Here is a 20,368-nt window from a genome sequence, read left to right on the forward strand (position 1 = left end):
CAGAACGACTCAGGTTCATTTAGGAATTTTGTTTACCGGTGCCCCGTGCGGATGCTCCCGCTGCTGGGTGGAAAACCCCCACCCCAGGGTCACCAGCCCCATGCTGGGGTGCAGGATGCAGGGGATGCCAGATCCTGCGGGGGACCTGGGGTCACCCTGTGGCACCAGGGGCTGTCACCCATCCCTGTGCCAGGCTCTGGTGGCACCGGGTGGCCCTGGGGACCTTGGTGGGAGGATCCTTAGGGGGTGCTGAGGAGGTGGGCTGGGGGTGGGGGCTGAGGGGGTCTCCATGGGGTGTGCAATGAGCTGAGATGTCCCCCTCACACCATGCGCTGGGGTGAGCTGTGTGTCCCCCCCCCTTGTCCCCTCCTGTCCCCCCTCTCACCCTGCACCCCAGGGTGGGGGGGGGCATGGCCGTGGCTCACGCGGGCAGACGCAGAGACGAGCAGCCAGGTTAAGGTGTGTAATCCAGATATATTTATAGGATTATTTTCCGAGATTAGCACAGGATATTAGAAAGGTTATAAAGTAACATCGACGTTCGTTGTCTCCCTTTTATGTACATACAAGAACACAGCACAACAACACAGCCCGTCCTCTGCCCTGCCCCACGGCCACCCCACGGCGTGCTCAGAGCTCCGCACAAATATGGCTTTCGTGGTCTATTGAGAGTTCAGTGCCCGTGCCCCAAACCCTGGCCCGCTTCGGATGCCCTGGTGGCACGTGGTGGACGCGGGGCCGGGGGTCCCCTGTCCGCGCGGCCAACGGAGCCCCCGTGCTCCAGGAGGGGACACCGGGGCTCGGGGAGGTGGCTCGTGCCCCACCGTGCCGTGATGCTGCCCGGCCTCCCCGGGTGCCAGCAGCTTGGGACAGGAGCCTGGTGTCCGCTCCCCTGTGACCACAAGTCCCTCACGTCCCCGTGCTGGTGCCACGGCGCGCCCCATCGCTCCTTTGTCCCCATCATCAGCCACGCTAGTGCCACGGCACATCCCACCGGTGACACAGATGTCCCACTGGTGACATCGCATGTCCCTCTGCCATCCGTCCTAGGAGCACCTCTCCGGCTGTGACCCCATCACCTCTCGTCCCCGTGGCCCCCTTGGCACCGTGCAGAGCGCAGCGCGCATCACCCCTCGCTCCCCAGCCGTGCTGAGCCCGATGTGGGGCTGTTAAACGGTGCCCCCAGCCACCGGACCCCCCCGGTGACCCCGGGACGTGGTGTGGGCGATCGCCCCAGCACCCAGCGTCACCATCCATGTGCAGACCATGGCCCCAATGCGATGAGGGCAGTGCCTCCCCATTGCCCCCCATGTCCCCAGCCCAACCTCAGACCTGGTGCACATTCCCCTGGCACGGGGGCCTCTCTCCTGTCCTGCCCCGCTCCCCACAACACAGCACCTCCTCGTGATGCCCTAATCCTGGCTCCTCTCACCTGCCCGACCTCAAATCCCCACGTCCTTTCGTCCTGGGGACCCCTCCCGGACCCTCGGGGCATCTCCTTCGCAATGATCTGCGCCACGGAGACTTGGAGCGAGAGCGACTGGTACTTGAGAACACGTCCTTGCGTTTTTATTTTAGGGAATCGCGTCTGTTTGGTAGCGGGTGTTAGAGGCCAGTGCGCCCAGTGAAGTCGTTACCGGCGTCGGCAGTGGCGGCGTTACCTCCGGCAGCAACGTTTGCGTCCCTCGGAGGGAGCTCGGGGCTCCCAGCGGGACCCGAGGCCAACGTCCTCCTCCTCCAAGGAGATGGATGGGGAGGGACAACACGGAGAAAAACGCAGGTTTTCCTCGCCGGGGGGTGATGAAGGCTTCGTGCCTCTCTCTCGGTGCGTAATGCCCTGCCGATGACGCGGTGAAGCCGGCCGTGCCCGTGCCAGGGATGCCACCAACGTGTCCCTTGCTCCCACCTGAACCCAGCGCCGTGGCTTCCTCACCGCCCTTCTCCTCGTGCCCAGCTCACGGGGGCTGGATGGGAGCCGCGTTTCCAGCCCCAGGGGCACCTTGCAGAGGAACCAGGCTCTTCCTTCAGCTCCGAGATGAGGCTGCCCACCCCACCGAGGGCTTTCGCTCCTTCCCAAAAGGCTCTACCCCCCCCGGACACCCCGAAATGGAAGCCAAAGGGCGGCTCCTGTGAAACCCTCGCATCCAGACCACGCAATGCTGGGGGCGGCAAAGCCTCATCCCAAGGGTGGGAGAAGGGGCCTGGCTCCACAGGGGGCCCGGCCCCGTGGATGTGGGGTTGGGGGGAGCACGGGGACCCCGGGGATGCGGTGGGGAGGTTGGAGAAAGCTTCTGGTTTCCGTCTGACTTGGAAGAGATGGGGTTTCCCCTGGGGTGAAACAGGCTGGAGGTTGGATAAGTGCCCACCAAATCTTTTTGGAGACCCCCAAGCTCCCGAGACACAAAACCCGGGCGTTCTGGCTGCTTTTGGCCGCAGCCCTTGGAGCCAACAAGACCTTTTCCAGCTCAGCACCTGCCCCGGGAAGGGGCCGGGGAGGACAGGGGGGGCACAGAAAGCTCCGAGGAGCAAACCCGAGGGAGCCCATCTCCTGGCCCAGGAGGAGCCCACTCCTCGCGCCGCCTCTGGGCCACTTGCAGCGTGGTTCTGGTGGTCTCCAGCTTGTAGCACGGGTCAGGGGGACCCCAGCTCACCTCCGTGGAGCCGCGTCGGCTCTTCCCAAAGCCGCTCTGGGGATCTAAACCACCTTCCTGCAAGCTCCCGGGGCCCAGCGAGGAGGTGGTTGGTGACGGCCGCGGGCTGTGCCCAGCAGCCTCCTGCACTGAACATCTCAATAGATGGTTTGAATTGACGACTCCGATCTGACAATTTGCAAACTGGGGCTTTTTTTTGTTTTTTCTTTTTTTTCCTCTGGATTTGCCCCCAAAACCCCTGCCCTCCCCCCTCCCGCTGGGGTGGGAACGGGGAGCCGCGGTGCTCAGCGGCTCCCGGCATCTCCGGGGGCTTCAGCGGTTCCCACCCTGGAAGCTCACCCCCCCTTCGCACACCTACGGCACGAGGACAGCTCTCCTCCCATATGGACACTGTTCGACAAGAACCACCAAGGATAAAATCAAGGCAGGGACTCGGGGGGGTCCACAGCGCTCCCCGTCCCCGTCCTGCAGAACGGGGACATCGTGGGGTGGGGGGGACACAACGAGAAGGTCCCAGCTCCTGGTGGGAGGCACGGGGCGAGCGCTGGTGACGCAGAGGCCACCCGGCTGCCCGGAGCTCGTGCTGGAGCCTGGATCTGATTTTATCCTTGGATGTCAAAAAATAAACCCAAAATGGAGAGAAACAAAGGAAAGAGCTACATCGACCCCAGCCCCACATCCCAACCGAGGGCCCAAAGCAAAGAGCAGCCACGAAACCAAAGCAAAGGTCCAAAGGAAGAAGGAAAGTCGCTCACTCACTGGTTGGTCTGTGTTTCGCGCGAGCGCCGGTCGCAGGGATGGAGGTGCAAGCAAGCAAACGGGGCCGGGGCTTTCGCTGTTCGTAGTAATAACGTTTTGTACAAGTTCAAGAAGAAGCATCACGTCTCAGGCCGGTCGCTCTCCGCTCTCTGTCCTGCCATCCCTCTGTCCGTCCGTCCGTCCGTCCGTCCGTCTGCCCGTGCCGGGCGCCAGAGAAAATCTGTTGAGTTGAGTGGGGTTTGTGGTCTGGTTTCCGTTTCCATCGGGGTTTTGCTGGCTCCATTTCTCACCCTCTCTCCGATGCCCCTAAATGAAATACTCCTTCTTGTCGTCGCCGCCGGCTTGGCCGCCTTCTGCGTTGATGATGGCCGTGTCGGCGTCCGGGGCGTCATCGGAGCCCTTGGCCTCGTGGGTCAGGTAGGTACCTGGGGAGGGGGGAGAGGGGACAGCGTCACGGAGGAGCCGTGCTGGCTGGGAAACGGAGGCGAGAGAAGTCCTTTGGGTTTGGCCTGAAATGGAAAAATCGCTGGGCTTCCCCCGGGATAAACCCTGCCCGGGGACCGAGCCTCACCTGGGCTGCTCAGAGCAGCTCACGCCGCCGGTGGAAAAATCGCGCTTCCTTGCGTGGTTCTGCCTCCCCCCACACCCCTGCGCCCCCCGTCCCCGTTCCCCTGAGAGGTTTTCCTGCAAAAGGAGGCTGCAGCTCCGGGAGCCGAGGCGGCCGGGGCAGGGATGGGGGGGCTCTTACTCACACATCACCTCTGCTGGGCTTTGCTGCCGGCTGGCTGTGACCGTCTCCCCGTGCCTTACGCATACACCTGCTGGGCGGATGGAAAATCCAGGGGTGGGGGGGTTGGAAACGGATTTGGGAGGAGGAGGAGGAGGAGGAGGAAGGTGGAAGGCGGAAGGCTCAAGGGGGAGGGTGGGGAGGGGGATGAGGCACAGGGCAGTGGCACGGGCACTGCAGGGCTGCGGGTGCCGAGAGGGAGAAGATGGAGATGGGGAACGAAGCTGCCTCTGCCCGGCGCTGCCCAGCTCCACCGGGGCCAGCACGGAGGTGGGGAACAGCCCCCAAATCCTTGGGGGGGCTCCATTGGCTGTGCTGGGTGTCTCTGGATGTGGGGCAGGGCTGCGGGATGGGCGCAGCAGCCTCCCTTGGCCCCGGGCACCCCGGCGAGGTGGGAGCGCTGATCCCCCCGTACCTTTGTGCCTGATCAGGTAGTGTCCCAAAACGATGAGGAGGCTGAGCAGGAGGAAGACGATGACGGCCACCACTCCGCCGATGACCGCGTGGTACGTGCTGGAGGTCGACGGCACCGGGCTGGCGTCTGCCCAGGCGGCAGAGAGGGAGAAAGCAGAGAGAGAGAGAGAGAGGAGGGGGTGCTGCGGTCCCCGTGCGGCTCACCCCGCGCATCGCCCAGGGCTCCGGGCGGGCACATCCAGCTCGACCCAGGCGCTGTGGAGATGAAGAGGGGACAGGAGCAGAGCCAGGGGGGGTGCAGCGAAGGGGAAGCACCAGCCACGGGTGTTGGGGAGCCCTGCAGGGTGAGCACTGCCGTGGGCAACCCTCGCCACGCGTGCGCCCTGGTCCTGCGCCACTGCTCCGCTGTCACCGTCCCCGAGGGCTGGGAGGGGACGGAGCCACGGGGCTGAGAGGTGATGCTCGGAAGGTGGAAAAAACAACATGGGAAGACGGAGGAAAGGGTGGGAGGCTCACACGGACGGGCTGCAGCTCACAAGTGGCCACACCAGACAGACGAACGGACAGGGGGAAGCGGCTCTGGGTGGGTGGGGATGTAAGAGGGATGCTCCGGGGGGCTTCGCCCCGCTGGAACGGGATGGGAGGAGATGCTACGATGGGACTGGAGCCTGGTCGGGCACCTGGGGTGTGGCACGGGTGTCCCTTGCCACCGTCCTCCTGCGGAGCGTCTCCGGCCGGGTCGGGGAGCAGTGGGTCCGTAAAGAGAGAGAAATGGAGCTTACGGTACCTTGGGCGGGAGCTGGAGTGAAGGATGAGGCGGTGGCCATGGAAGAAGCATGAGAGATGGGCTGGGAAGGGCCCGGCGGAGGGGCTGGAGTGGAGTGAACGTGTGGGGTGGGGAGCTGGGGAAGATCTGGGGAGGACGACAAGAACACAGGGACACCAATCAACCCCTGGGAGGGACAGCACCCACGGGGGGGGGACCCCCTGCCATGGTGGGAGCCCATTTTTCTCTGTGGGATCCTTCCACCACCCCATTCTTCTCCTGCCACCGTCCTCTGGGTCACGGTGGGGACACCTTCCCGTGTCCTACCTGCCAACACCCCCGGTCACCCCGCGAGGGACCCCATGGGACCCTCGTGCCCGGGGTCACCCAGCACGTGGGGCCACCTCCGCTCTCCCACGCGCGTCCTCGGGGACTTGGGTGGCGTGGGGCGGCTGCTCCGGTGATGCTCTGGGGGAAAAAGAGGGGGGAATTTGGAAAGGGGGGAACCGAGCCCAGAGGTGGAGTTGGGTGTGGTGGCACTGAGCGGGCTGGGGACATCGGGGGCCTTGTGGGTGGGCACTGAGTGCCCTGGGGTGGGTGCAGGAGCCAGCTCCCTGTGCTGACCCCGTACCCGGGGGTGATGGGGCCACAAGGTGACCAAGCAGGGCCTGCCGAGGACAGACGGCACGCTGTGGGACACTTGGGGGCTCCCCATGGGTGGGCAGAGGGTCTCAGGGGACGCTGACCCCAGGGGTGATCGCTGCCGTGTGCTCCTGTACCCACAGCCATTTCGGAGGGGAAGGGGTTGAGGGTGCCCAGAACAAGAAAGGAGGGAAAGGGAAAAAGGGATAAAGGGAAAAAGAGGGTAAAAAAGAAAAGGGAAAAGGGATAAGGGAAAGGCTGGAGCACGAAGGATGCTGAAAGATGGGAAATCCAAGGCTGGTGGAGAGCGGGGAGATGACAAGAGGAGGACGTACAAAAGGAGGAAAAAACCCCAAAACCAGGGCCAAAAGCAGAGGACAAGACTCCCACCGAGACGAGGGGCTGGGTGCTGAGCGCGGCCAGGGGAAGCGCACGGCCCACGGGGCACGGTGACAGCGAGCAGGGCGGCAGAGCACGGCCAGGGCAGGGGCAAGCAGCGAGGGGACAGCGGTGGCGAGGGGACGGGGGCTGCCCCTTCCCCTGCGAGGACGGGCTCTGGGGACACGGGATGCGAGGCGAGCCTGCAGCTCGGGGTAAGCCATGGGGTCGGCGTCCAAAATCTTGGGACGGGGCCACCAGGGTGCCCCATGGCTCAGAGGGGTCGGTGCTGGCTGGAAACCCGCTCGGGCTCCCATTTTTTTGCCATCCCAGAGGCTCCAGATGGGTCCTGGAGACCCCGGTGCTCCCAGCACCGCGCCTCCCCACCGCAGGGGACGGGGATGGAGCTCAGCCACGTCCCTGCCTCAACCCCTCCCAGCCTGCTCCGTGCCCCCCCATTCTTCTTTCTGCCCCCCCAGCCCCATCCAGCAGCTCCGTTCGGTGCAGGAAAGGGCTGGATGTGACCCCAGCAGCTGGGGGCACCCCAAAACACCGCGGGCATGCGCCCACCCCATGGCACAACGGAGCTCTCCCACCGCTCCCAGCACCCGTGCACGGCTCCACGGTGCCGTGGTGCCGAGGTGGGCGACTCCGGGGGCTGCCCGTGGCCCCCCCCAGCCCCCTTACCGCTGACGTCCAGGTTGTATTTGGCCACGACGCTGCCCATGGAGCTGGTGGCCGTGCAGACGTAGGTGCCGCTGTCGCTCTTGTTGAGGAAGGGGAAGATGAGGATGCTGTCGGAGCTGAGCTGCAGCGGCGCGTCGCTGCCCTCCTTCTCCCACAGGAACTCCTGGGGGCTGCGGGGCGGGAGGGGAGGGGGGTCAGGCACCTCCGTGGCCCCCCCACAGCATCCAGGGGGAAGGGGGAGATTGGGGAGTGACCGTGGGTGGTGGGGGTTCGTTGTCATCCTCCGTGGGGTGTGTGGCATCGCCCTGCTCTGACCCGTCCCCCCCCAGCCCCAGGGAGGGTTTTGGGGTGCACAGCAGGGAAGGAGCAGCGAGGGGGGGTCCTTACACAGGGTTGCCCTGCCCGTCGCACTGCAGCTGGAGCTTCTCGCCTTCCCGTGGGTACAGGGGGTGAGGTTCGATCTTCGCCGTGGGTTTGTCTGCAAGAAGAGCAGGGGGGGGGGTGAGCGCCCTGCCCGCCCTGCGCCCCCCCCAGCTCTGGGGGTCACCCCTCTGTGTCCCTGTGCCCCACGTGCCACGTACAGTGGACCTGCAGCTTCTGCGTGGTCGACCTCTCCGAATTCTGCAGGGACTCGTGGTCCACCGTGCAGGTCACCTCGGCGTCGTTGTCCTCCTTGGTGACGCGGAACTCCACCCGACTGCTGACGGTGAAGGTTTTGCCGTTGGGGTCCTCCACCACCTCCGTGCCCTCGGCTGTGGGGACAGGGGACCGTTGGAGGTGACGGTCACAGCGCCCCTGCAGAGGGACGGGGCTGGCACGTGTGTTGAGCAAGGGGGTGCCCTGTCCCCATCCCATCGTTGGGAGCAGAGCGGGGTGCTGGTGTGGTCCAGCACCGGGCACATCCTCAGCCCCTGGTGCCCCATCCATCCCCGTGGTGCCTCATCCATCCCCAAGGTGCCCCCTGTCCCCCCCCCAGCCCTCGGCACCCACCCTTCAGCTCCTTGTTGCCCTTCTTCCACCGCAGCTGGGCGGCGGGCTTGCTGCCGGAGGAGCGGCAGGTCAGCCGGGCCATCTTCTCCTCATCAATGGGCTGCTCGTGGCCAAAGATTTGGGGTTTCTGGGGGATTCCTGGGGGAGGAGGAGAAGGAGGGGAGAAAGTCAACAACAACCTCTTAGCTCCGTGCGTGCTGCTGTCCAGAGATGGATGCGAGGGGAGGGATGCGACAAGGGTGGGTTAACGGGTTGGGACGTGGGGTGGCAGGGATGACCGGCCACCCATTTGGTGTCCCACACATAGGGCAGAGGCAGGGGGGCACCAGCACGTACCCAGCACGGTGACGAGAGCCTTGGCGGTCCTCACGGGCATGGTGAAGATGGAGCAGGTGTACTCCCCCTCGTCCGCCAGCACCACGTCGGTGATGCTGATGGTCAGCTCGTTCGGCGTGGACCTCTGCAGCTGGATCCTGTTGTCTCGCAGGGCTGGGGGACGAGGGACAGTGTCACCAGGTGCAGGGTCACCGGGCTCCTTCCCCGGCTCCTGTTTTAACCCCGCACTCACCTCGTTTCTCCCCGAAGTAGAGGGTCTGCTGGGCAGGGTTGGACCACTGCAGGGAGGAGTCGTCGGGGTCCTCCACCTGGCACTTGAGCACCACCGTGCCGCCGGCCACCACCGTCTCATCCGATGTCGTGGGCTGGCTCTCTGGGCGCAGAAAAAAGGGGTCAGAGGAGCCCCCCCAGCATCGCCTCTTCCCCAGAGCGTGCGAGCATCACTGAGCAACCAAGGGAAGGGAGAGGGGGCCACGGCGCTGTCCCCAAAGCCCCAGGACACGTGGGGCTCCAGCACTCCGTGCATGGCCCCTGGGGGTGCCAGATGCTGGTGAACGGAGCCGGGGTGCCCAGGGAGGCTGCAGGAGACCCTGGCAGGAGACCCACGCGATGGGATGCCCGGCTGCCTGTCCACCTCCAGCCCTGCCTCCAGCAAGAGCCGCTTTTTGAAGCAGGTCACCATGTCCCTTGCCGGGGGTGCTGCTGCTCCCCGGTCCTCCCCATCCTTTCCACCTCCTCCCCGGCTGCGTTTCCCTGGCGCAGACATCGCAGCCCAAGGGCAGAGAGGAGCACCGGGAGGATCAGATAACCCCCGGCTGCCCCAAGGACGGCTATTTTGGGAGAGCCGACGTGCCGGCGAGCCGAGCTGCCCCGCAGAGAAGGGGGACACTCGCCCAGCCTGGAGGTCGCACGCAACAAGCAGCCCGACCCCGCTGCAGCTTGTGCTGGATGCAGCTTCACAAAGCATCGTTCTCCATCACGGCACTCAAATTTTGGCTGGATTCAGGCTCAGGACTCAAGCTCAGGGATCCTGCCCCAGGCACCCGCAGCACAGCCCTGGTTTCATTTCCCTGCTGTCGGGGAGAAGCTCCAGTTAGCAGAAGCAGCCTGTTTTGGGCTGAATTTCTCCATTTTCTGCCCAAGAGTGATGAAGGGAAATATTTTCTCTTGCTGACATTGCAAATTCCCCAAGGCTATCGTAGGGAACAGGAAGGAGCAGAGAGATCAGGGCTGGGAACAAGGACTCCAGGCTTCCCAGGCCCATGTTGAACTCCAGGAAAACTCCAGGCTGGAAGGCGTGTGAAACCCCACTCATACCAGCCTGGGGCACTCAAGAATTAAGATCTCCCAGAGATGCATCACATTTGGATTAAAAACATTCCCAGGGTTCAGGGTTCCTGCTCCAGCCCCAGGAAATCGCCGTCACCACCGCCTGTACTTCACGCCCGCTGTTCAAACTCCGCTCCTCTCCGCTTGCTCGGGTTTAACAGCCAGCTGAGGAGCCTCTGCTTCCCATCTCCATCCTCGCGGATATTTATAGGCGCTGACCGAGTCCTCCCCATCCTTGCCACGCGCTGGCCTGGGCTCCTGAGCTGTTAGCCGTGACGGATGCTCTGCCCTGGTGCACCTCCAGCCTGCTCGAGCGTGGTCCCCGTGCCCGTGCCGTGGTCCCCACGCGTGCCGGTGGCTCTCCGGAGGCTCTGCGGGGTCTGATCCTGGGGATGGTGCCCGGTGAGTGGTGTCTGTGCCCCTGCCGTGGCTCACGCTGGGTGCACAAAGGCTGCTGGGGAGCGGGTGGATGTCTGTCGGCTTGTTTTAATTTGGTTAACGATGCTCTTGTGCTGCTATGACCGTAATTAGGGGATTAGGCTGCTCCAAGCCACTGTTGTCCAAACTCAGAGCGCTCCCGCTCCGCCGCGATTGAGGACAGGGCATGAAACCCGCACAGGAGAGGACAGACCCACAATCTCTTAATTAACACAATTACCATCGCCTGCCACAGCGCTGGCCTCATTAAGGTATTAACACGGGGAGAGGCTCAGCAGAGGATGGGGGCACTGGGTGCCTGCGGTGCCTCCAGCATGTGGTGGCCCCGGGGTCCCAGAGCCCCCCCCCAGCATTTCGGCAGGATCCCCCTGCCCAGCTCCACCATCCATCAGTGGAGAGACCCCCCTGGGTCCTGCACCCTGACCTTGGGACCCCCCTCCCGAGCACGGAAACCACCCCAGAGATTTCCTCCCCCTGCTTTGGCCCCGTGCCCTGGTGGCATCAGGGACCTGTGCCGCAGAGCCCCGATGTCCCCGACCCCACGGAGAGGCCCCAGTGCCGCAGAGCCACGCTGCCACGACCCAGATCCCCGCTCACCTCCGTGCCCGACAGCTTGGCGAGCAGATGGGCACGGCTGGGCTGCCTTGATTTAATTAAAACCCGCCGTGGCTGGAACCTGCCGGCCCTTGGCAGCACCGGGACACCACCACTACGGGACCAGGGGGCTTTGTCCCATCCCATGATGGCACAGGGAGGGGACAAAGCAAGGTCCCCGACCCTCCTTACTCTGCTGTCCCTAGACATGAGCAAGGAGGGCTGGGGACACAAGGACCGAGGCTGCCACCCCATGGAGGGGACACTGAGCACCAGGAGGACGCTTGGTGCACTGTGACTGCTCCAGCACCGTGCGGAGCATCCCCTGCACTGACAGCAGAGAGCATTGGGGTTGGGTCCCTGTTGGCACCCGGGTCCCAACAGCCCCCACGAGCATGGGGACAGGTGCTGGATGCTCCGGGAAGCATCCGTGCTCACCTTGCCAGCACGGAGCTGCTGCCACCTGACAGCCCAGGCTGGTGCCAGCCCCTCGCCCTGGCATGGAGCATCCCTCGGCTGTGCCACCGTGGGCACCCCGAGCCCGCTGTGCTGTTTGGGGCTCCAAAATTGCTCTGTGGGGCCAGCCCAGGCCCCCCCGTGTCCCACCTGGCCCTGGCACAAAGCAGGACTCCTGGTGCTCGGGGCTCCTCTCCAGCATCTCCAGGAGGGGGAAGCAGATCCTCAGCTCCACAGCTCTGCGTTTCCACCTCCGCTCCCTCACTGCCCATCCCGGGCCCCTGCCCAACCTCCTGGCATCCTGCAACAGCACGAGGCGTGCGAGCAAGCAGCGAGGGCTGCAAGGAACCAGAGCACCATCGGGGCTGCCCTGCTGGGACCCTCCTGAAGGAGGTGGCCAGGCCCACAGGAAGAGGGACAAAAACGATGCTCGGGCACCCCACAAAGCACCACGGGCACCTGGTTTTGGCTGCGAGCTGCTGCCTGCGCTCATTCCAGATCCTGGCTGGCACAGGGAAATTAGAGAGGCACCATGCTCCAGAAAAATCAATGCTTCATTAATTAAACCTGTGCACATTTGCAGGGGGCTGCAATTGGATTTATGAGGGGAAAAACAATATTCACGTCTCTCCTGGCTCCCCAAGCCAGAAGCGGGGCCTGTCCAGGTGCTCCCCAAAACCTTGGTGTCCTCATCCAGGTGCTCACTCCTGGGGCAGGTCGCCTCCTCTCTGAGGGGTGTTTTTTGGTCCCGCAGCTCATGGAAGGGGATGCTCCATCCCAAAGCACACGGTTGGCACCACGGGAGCCGCTTGAGAGCTTTGAGCCCGGTGGGTTTTCGGCACGGCTCCGACATCTGCTGCGAGGGCTGATCCGGGCGGCGCGCGAATCCACAGTCTGGGCCGCCCAGAGCCCGGCTTCCAGGCTCCTCCGTGCAAGCAGCTGCCTCGCTCCAGATTTTGTTATAGGAGGGGGAAACCTGCTCCGGTTTCCATGCATCTGCTCGGTGCCACACTCCTCTTCCTCGCACGCCTGCAGAGGATGCAGGGTTTTTGTGCACGATGGATGCATCCCGGTCCCTCTGCGGTGCTCTCCTGCTGGCAGTGATGATCCTGCAGCACCGGGTCCCCTCCTGCCCGGTGCCATTCGGACCCCTCTGACACCCACAGGAGCTCTGGCAGCCGGGTGCTTTGGGAAATTTCCCAGGTTCTGCCTCACGGCTACGGGGACAAACCCATCCCGCAGCACGGTTTGTGTCCTCCGGTGCCAAAACGTCCCTCTGCCAGCTCCCAGCCCCACGCCTCCAGCCGAGCCTTTCCCCAGAGCAAGGGGTTTAATCTCCAGGTGACATTTCGACAGGAATACTCACTGGGAGAAGAAAACATGGCCCTGAGGAGCCTGCTCCCAACCCCGAGTAGGACCTAAACCAAGCCATGTCCCAACACCGCATTTTGCCTGATTTCTCCAACCTTGGGCACGCACAGGAGCAATTCCCAGGAAGGGACAGAGCCCAGCTCCGTGTCACAGCCTGCTCTGAACCCTGGGGCTTTGCTGGGCTTCTCCCAGTGCCTTCACCCTCAACACCCCGTGGATCATCCCCAGCATCCTGCAGCTCCGAGGGCACCAAGGTCCTGCGGGGTCCTGGCTCCTGCTGCAGGGCACTGGGGGTCACCTCCCTGCGGGGGGGAGCTGTCAGCCCTGCCTGCCACCTCACCAGGGTTGAGCAGCTGAAACGAGGCCAGCAATTAGCACCGAATCCAGGAGCAGCAGCTGAAGGAGCTGAAGGGAAGGAGCCCGAAGCTCTCAGCTGATGGGGTGGATGCGCCTCACCTCCGAGCCCACTGTGCCTTGAGGGAGCATCCCCTGCTCCGGGGGGGCTTCTCCCCACCCTACACCCATCGCTCTCCCTCTCACCCCAGGGCTGGGTGAAGCCTCTGCAGAGCACTGGGATGGATCCAGTTGCTGTGGGGGCCGGGGAAGCCCTCTGACAGCAGTGGCAGCTCCTGCCTGCAGCGCTGGCAGCTGCACAAAGGCGGGTGCCGCTGGCGCCTTTGAGCAGCCAGAGTTCCTTTGGAGTCCCCAAAAGGAGAAAGAGCCACAAGGGAACCAGGGAGGTTGGGAATTCTGGAAGCCAGCCCTCCTCCTCCTCTCATCAGCAGGCAGGGACCACCTGGCCCCATCCCTTCATGTCCTGGGGGGATCAGGGGATGGGTGGGGAGGGACCTCCAGGACCCCCTGCACCACTCCAGGCTGCCCAGAGCCTCGTCCATCCTGTGGCCTCCGACACTTCCAGGGCTGGGGCATCCTCCTCCTGCCCCAAAAGGGCCCCATTTTGTCCATCTCCCAGCCCTGGACCTCCCAAAATTTCATCTGACCTCCGGCACGGGACCGTGTCCGAGGGCTCTCGGCCCCTCGGCCGGGGAGCAGCTGCTCACCACTTTTCTGAGCGTGTTTTTTAGCTCCTACCCTAAGGCCAATCTCCACCACGAGTGTTGCCAAGGAAACGAGCTCTTTGCTTTGACAGTTCTGTTTTAAGGATCTCCTGCCTGCCCAGCGAGGTGTCTTCGAAATGGTTGCTTCAGATGCCCCGGCGGATTGCTTGTTGCTTTGCAGGCATCCAAACACGCGCCCGGCTCTGCCCAGGCTGGCAGGAGAAATTGCTGCTGCCGGCTGTCCGAGGATTAAACACACAAGTTGTGCACGAGGGCATTTGTTACCTGGGAATAAGGAATAATTCCCTCTGTTCTGGGAAACCCTGGAGGCTCCGCTCCCTGCCCAGGGGCCGGCGTGCCTGCTGGTGGGTGCCGCACATCGATGCCATGTCCTGACTTCACAGGAAGAGGAGGGAAAAGTCATTTTGGAAGAAAAAAATAGGGTTGAATCCCACTGCCCTTCACTTGGCTGCAACAGATGCTGTGAGGGATGCTCCGCTGTGGCTGGCTGCAGTGGGGAGCCCCCAGCTCCCAAGGGAGGCCCCCAGGGTAACAGAGCTCCGAACTTCGGCTGCGTGCCACCAGCTCCCCTCTGCCATCACCCAGACTCTGCCTTTTGGAGGTGAAGCCCCCAACATCATGGGGAGAGGAAAAAAAAAAAGCCTAAAGTGGTGAAATGTGAAGAGGCAGAGCAGAGCCCACTGAGGGAGCCCCGAGATGCTGACCTGCAAGGGCAGGGGCAAGCCAACAGCACGGCACGGATGCCACGGAGCACATCCTGCCCCTAGAAAACAGCTCCCCGGGGCGCACGGGGCAGCAGCATCCCGGCAATTCCTCTCTTCTGGCCCGATCAGTGCTCTGTTTGCTGCTGGAGATCAGTGAAGGCTTCCCAGGGCGTGCGGCGGCCACAAGTCAGGGGCTCCATCAATAGCAGCAGGGCAGGATGGGCACCTCGGGAGCCTTGAGCGACAGCAGCCGGCTGGAAAAAACTGATGCTGCGCACCGGGCTCGCCTGTAAACAGGCTGGGGTGGAAATACAGAGCCTGAGCTGGAAATAAAGAGCCTGAGGTGGAAATAAAGAGCCTGAGGTGGAAATAAAGAGCCTGAGGAACCGCATCTGGGGATGGAGCCACGCACCCAGGCGCCACGCGGGGATTCGGGTGCCCAGGTCGCTGCCCCGGCTCGGTGCAGGATGCCCGGGGGGCTCGGCAGCCACAGCAGCTGCCGCCGGCCCCGCGGCCTCGCCGCATTACAGCGGAGGCCAAGCGTGGCGCTGCGCAGGTGACCGGAATGGTTAAACATCTTCCTGCCCAGCCCTCGGCGCCCGTCTCCGCTTCTTCTCCGCCTTCCTCCGCTGTTATTTATGCTCGCGGCGCCGAGCCTCGCCTGGGGAAGGGCTCCTGGCACCGAGGGTGCTCGAATCCAACCCGAACCGGCCTTTCTGCGCCTGGTTCTCCTCTGCCCTTCCACACCAGAGCACGGCGAGAGGCTGGGACAGCAACGGGGAGCTCGTCCCCAGCAGGATGGAGCCCCAGTTTTGCACCCGACTGGGAGAGAACTGGACCAGATGGTTCAAGCTGAGCTGCCCCAGTAATCCGGGCAGGATCAGGTCCATCTGCCTGCGTGGGTGTCACCACGCTGGCATCGCCTCCGAAGGCCCACCGAGGCACCGAGGGCACGACTCAATCTGTGCCCTGCTGGGGCTGGGCACAGGGGAACCACGGCACCCGCCTGCACGGGGGGCTCGGCGCTTCCCCAGGGGCGTCTGCATGAGCAGATCGGGCTCTACAGCACCAAACACCAGGAGAAAAAGCCCGGTGGCACCCAAACGGAGCCCACCAAGCGCCAAGACCACCGCAACGACACCTTGGGCACGCACTCGGGTCCTGCAGCCCCCTCCTCGCTCAGGCTGCTGCTCCCCTGGCGAGTCCCCGAATGGCACCTTGGCTCGGGGTAAAACTAGGTTAAAACCGACCTAGTGAAAACAAACAAAAATGTTCGCTTTCCTGCAGATTCCTCCATCTGGCGGCGTGCCGGGCCGTGCCAGCTCTGGGGTGAGCACCCAGATGTAGCCGCCCCCGGTCCCTCCGGCAGCTCCGGGGAGGTACAGAAGCAGAGCAGGGGGAGGCAGCAGCTCGAAGGCAGGGGACCACACATGGGGGGGTCCTCGACAAGCCCTCCATCCCCTTCCAAAGGGGGGCCTGGGTTTGGGATGGGGGCACATCTTGCTTGGGCAGCAGCACCCTGGGGCTCTCGGGACGCTTCTCCAACCCTACACAAACACCCCCCAGCTCCGTGCCAAACCCGAGGAATCATTGGGATCGGTTCCCACCCCCGCCAGCACGTCCCCTCGCTGTCTGGGTATGTCCAGGGCGGCTCTGCGGGATTTATCCCAGGCATTGTCTTCAAATCCAACCCGGGCTGAGCCGGCTGCGCCGTGCCAGGGCGCTGAGCAGCGGCTTTTCCGCCCCAGCTGCCCTCCGCTCAGATGCTCCGTTTCGGCCGCTTTCACTGATCCCTGGCCACGGTGCCAAAGCTGCTCGCCTTCCCCCAGCAGGCAGCTGATGGGAGCCCCCCAAAACGGGGCTGTAGGGGTACGGAGGGGTCACACTCGACCCCCTCGTGCTGTGCCCGCTGAGGCCTCGTGCTGGAAGCAGACGGGGAGCCCTGGTGGCACTGCTCATGGGGTGGGTACGGGCACGGCCCCACGCAGCAAAAAAAAGGGGATTACGTTATCCTCTGACAGCTCCTGGGGGATGCAGAGCTCTTGGCAGCCACCTTGGGGACAGGAGCCAGCCCCCAGCTGTCCCCTTGCCCCCCTGTGCCACCGGGGGTCCCACGCAGGGCCCCACTGCTGGAGGTGCCATTTGGGGTCCCACCTCCGTGCCCAGTGTCCCCGACACCTCCAGGAGCTCTCCCATGAGCTGGGGAAGGGCGAGCGGTGTCCATGTCCCCAAAACTCCCCCGAGGTGACCCACAGCCACCCCCCAGCCACAAGATGCTGCTCCCAGCTGGGCAGGGGGTGGCATCTTCCACGCAGAGAGCTCCTCCAGCGTGTCCTGGCCAAGCAGACGTCTCCAGAAGGACGGTGCCACCCTTCCCATGGGGACAGCACCCCAAAGCCCCCCAAACCCTAAATACCGAGGGGTTTCTAGTGGTAGGGAATGGGCTCAGGACAAGTGGAGCGGCTCTGGTAGGGGACGAGGGACACGCACCCTGCCCCGTGCTGCGCCCCACGGCCCGGCTGTCCTCGTGCCACCCACGGTTGGGTGCCAAGAGCGAGGGGGCGCCGAGAAAAACAGCCCCGGGGAGCCCGGTTTTGGCACGCTGAGGCTCCCCCCGGGGAGCAGAGCCGCTCAAACAAAAGGCTCCCACAGCTCCGGAGAGCGGAATAACATGGGGAGGGGGGGGGGACAGGGACGGGGGGGGGGCAATCCTCGCGGCGCAGCCGACCACGCAAGGCAGCCCAAACACTGAGCAATGTGCCGACGGCAGCACGGCTCCGGCCAAGCCCACGACCGCCGCCAGGCAGTGCCAGCGCCGCCACGGCCCCAAAAATCCCCCTCCTGCACCCAAAAATACACAGGGAGGTGCGAGGCTGCGGCGGCTCCTCCAGCACCTTCCAGTTTGGCTCACTGGGGTCCCCCTGGGGCTTTCCACGGTGGCTGCTGGGGAGCCCGGGGACAAATCCTGCAGCATCACCGCGCCCTCAGACGAGCAGCTCAGGACCACAACCGCCAGCGCTGCCCCCCCCCCAGCAGGGCTCTTGCTCAGCCCCCCCACGGCCACCCCCGGCCCCAAATCCCCCAAATCCTCAAGGTTTGGGTTCCTACAGGAGCCCGGGGGGCCACAACCTGCAGGAAAACACAGCCACGAACCCCCCCCCCCGGGGTGATGCTGTGTGACAGCCACCTCCCCCAAGCCATGGGGGGGGTCCGCTGTCTGCAGGGTGCAGGTGCCCCCCCCCCAGGGGACCCCCTCCCCTAAAAGCCACCTCCCCAAACATAGCACCGAGCATCTCCAGACACAACCAGGGGGCTGCTGGGGCATTCAGCTCCGCTCAGCGACAGGGGAAAAAAAAAAAAAATCCCCAAAAATCCCAAAGCGCAGCCACTTACGTGCCACCCCCCATTTTATTTCTCCCCCCCCCCAGCCCCCCCAAGTGATATTTGCTTTGCGGCACTTCATTAAAGGGCGCCCGGCCACGCAGCGCGGCGCGGGTAAACACCCTTTGTCTGGAGGGCTCGGGGGAGCTGCGTGCCCCCGCAGAGCAAACACGCCGCGGATTTATGGGATGCTCGGGGATTTATGGGATGCTCGGATGCCATCAGACGCCCGCGCCAGGGCTGTGCCCAGCTGCGTCCCCCCCCCATGCATCACCCAAACCCCCCCCCCCCCCACAGGGCGAGGCAGGGTGGTGCTGAGCCTCCAAACGGGCGCTCCTTTCCCCAAAATGGGGGATTTAGGATTTTTTTATTTTTTTTTTTTCTGGGGGGCTTCAAATCTAGGGGGGCTGCCCCACCCCATAAGGGTGTCATCGTTACCCCCCCCCCCCCGGAGGATGTCACCATCACCATGCCCATCTCATGGGGGTGTCACCATCACCCCCCCCATAATAAATCCCTGGACGATGTCACCAACGCCCCCCCCATATCTCAGATTGTCACCATCCCCCTGTCCCCCCCCCCCCCAAGGACTGTCACCATCCCCCCCCCGAGGATGTCACCAGCACCCTGCCCACCCCACAGGGCGGTCACCAGCGCCCTCCCCCCCCACCAAAACCCCGCCGATGTCACCGCCGCCCTGCCCATCCCTGGGGGGACGCCACCATCGCCCCCCTCCCAGCCCCAAAAAAACGCCACCCCCCCCTCCCCACAGGGCTGTCACCCCACGGGGGTGCCACCACCGTGTGTCCCCCACCCCATAGGGATCCTTCCCCATTGGGGGGGGGGTCTGCCCCTAATCCCCATGGGGTTGTCACCACCGTGCACCCCCCCCAATCCATAGGGGGGGGCGACCACCGGGCACATCCCCACCCCGTGGGGGGTGCCACCACCGTGTCCCCCCACCCCACAGGTGCCTGGCCCCAAAACGTTGGGGCTGCCCCCCCCATGGGGGTCTGCCCCCCCCCCCATGGGGGTCTACCCCCCCCCCCCCATTGCGAACCTACCCCCCCTCCCCCGGTGCTCAGCCCCCCGCCATCCCCCCACGGCTCAGTGGGGAGGGGTGGGGGGGTGGGATAAATTTCGGTCGTGCCCCCCCGGAGGTGTCGTGTCCCCCCCCCCCCAAAAAAAAACCGGGCTCCGCCGCCCGCCGGGGCCTGTCTGGAACCTTCCGCCGCCCCAGCCCCGCCCCGGGCGGGGACGGAGACCGGGGGGGGGGGGGCACACACCGGAGGGGGGGGGTGATGGGGGGGGGGGGCGGTGGGGCTCAAGGTCACGGAGCCGCCGGTGCCCCCCCCCCCCCCTCCTCCTCCTCCTCCTCCTCCCGGGGCCGCTGCTCCCGGTTCCGTTCTCCCGGGGCGGACCCCGAGGGCAGGGCCGGGGCGGGGCGGCGGGGGCGGGTCCGGGGTGGGGCGGCACCTGCCGGGCCCCGCCGTGCCTGACCCACATAACGGCGGGGAGCCCGGGACCCCCCCCCCCCCGTTAAACCCGGTACCCCCCCCATTAAACCCCCGTTAAACCCCGTTATCCCCTTAAGGATGCGGAGGGGAAGGAGGGGACCCCCTGTAACCCCCCCATCCGTTACCCCCCCATCCGTTACCCCCCCCCTCCGTGTGTGCCCCCCCCCCCCACCTTTCCGTTAACCCCCCCCCCCCGGTACCGGCAGCCGCTCACCGTCCCGGGAGAGATTCCCCTTGGCGGCCCCGAGGAGCAGCAGCAGGAGGCTGAGCACGGAGGGCGGCATGGTGCTGAGCACCGGGGGGGGGGGGGGGCGCGGCCCGGGGGGGGGTGAAGGGGGTAAAGGGGAGGGGGGAGCGGCGGCGACGGTGGCTCCGTTCCCGTCGCCGCTCTCCCGGTCTGGAGCCGGCGGTGCGGCAGCGGCGGGGATTAAATAGAGCGCGAGGGAGAGACCATTCGCAACGCGCCGGCGGGGGGGGGCACGGGGGGGTAAGGGGGGGGGGCAGCGCCGGTGCCGCCCCCGTCTGTGCCCGGGTAAACAGTGCCCGCGCCGGCTGCCCCCCCCCCACCCCAAAGCTAACAGCCCCCCCCCCCCCCCGAGCCTCAGGGTGTTGTGGTGCGGTCCGTGCTGGGGGGGGGCGGGGGGGGGGGGGCACACACACACACCCCGTGGGAGAGGGGAGGGGGGGGTGGTGAGGGGGGGGGGGGCTCGCACTGATGGGGGGGTGTTTTGGGGGGTTTTTGGGGTGGGGGGGTGCTGGCATCGGTTCCTGGTATAGATCGGGGGGGGGTTATGGTATGGGGGAGGATTCGATCTGAGGGGGTCCAGGGGCTGGGGGGGTGGGGCTGGGGGGCTGAGGGGGTTTGAGGCTGGGGGGGGGTCTTGAGCTGCTGGGGCTGGGGCTGGGGGGGTCCTGGGGCTGGGGGGTCCTGGGGCTGGGGGGGTCCCAGGCTGAGGGATCTGGGGCTGAGGGGTCCTGGGCTGGGGGGGTTCAGGGCTGAGGCATCTGGGGCTGGGAGGGGTCCCGGTCCCAGTTTGAGGGGGTCCTGGGTCAATAGGGGGGATGTGGGTTCCTGCCTGGGGTGGGGGG

At 65.1% G+C, this 20,368-nt stretch overlaps 1 protein-coding gene across 10 annotated transcripts; it reads right to left on the reverse strand.

The window, feature by feature from the left end:
• Nucleotides 1-454: 454 nt before the first annotated feature.
• CADM3 (cell adhesion molecule 3) lies at nt 455-19,638 on the reverse strand. 10 transcript variants are annotated; one of them, XR_011090224.1, is made up of 12 exons: nt 19,494-19,638; nt 8,643-8,783; nt 8,411-8,563; nt 8,075-8,212; nt 7,666-7,836; nt 7,472-7,562; nt 7,085-7,254; nt 5,399-5,524; nt 4,613-4,738; nt 4,170-4,231; nt 3,701-3,835; nt 455-3,630 (listed from the first exon to the last, which is right to left on the reverse strand). XR_011090224.1 is itself a non-coding variant. In XM_068662761.1 (12 exons), the coding sequence occupies exons 1-11, from the start codon at nt 19,561-19,563 to the stop codon at nt 3,717-3,719; spliced, it is 1,374 nt and encodes a 457-aa protein (XP_068518862.1). In that variant the 5' UTR covers nt 19,564-19,638; the 3' UTR covers nt 455-3,630; nt 3,701-3,716. The 10 variants fall into 10 exon arrangements, 9 of the variants coding, with proteins under 9 accessions (XP_068518862.1, XP_068518866.1, XP_068518863.1 ...); XM_068662761.1 differs by having other exon boundaries at nt 4,163-4,231; XM_068662765.1 differs by having other exon boundaries at nt 455-3,835; nt 4,170-4,228.
• Nucleotides 19,639-20,368: the final 730 nt, after the last annotated feature.

This window comes from Anas acuta, chromosome 28 (assembly GCF_963932015.1).
Source record: "Anas acuta chromosome 28, bAnaAcu1.1, whole genome shotgun sequence".
Classification (NCBI taxonomy): Eukaryota; Metazoa; Chordata; class Aves; order Anseriformes; family Anatidae; genus Anas; species Anas acuta.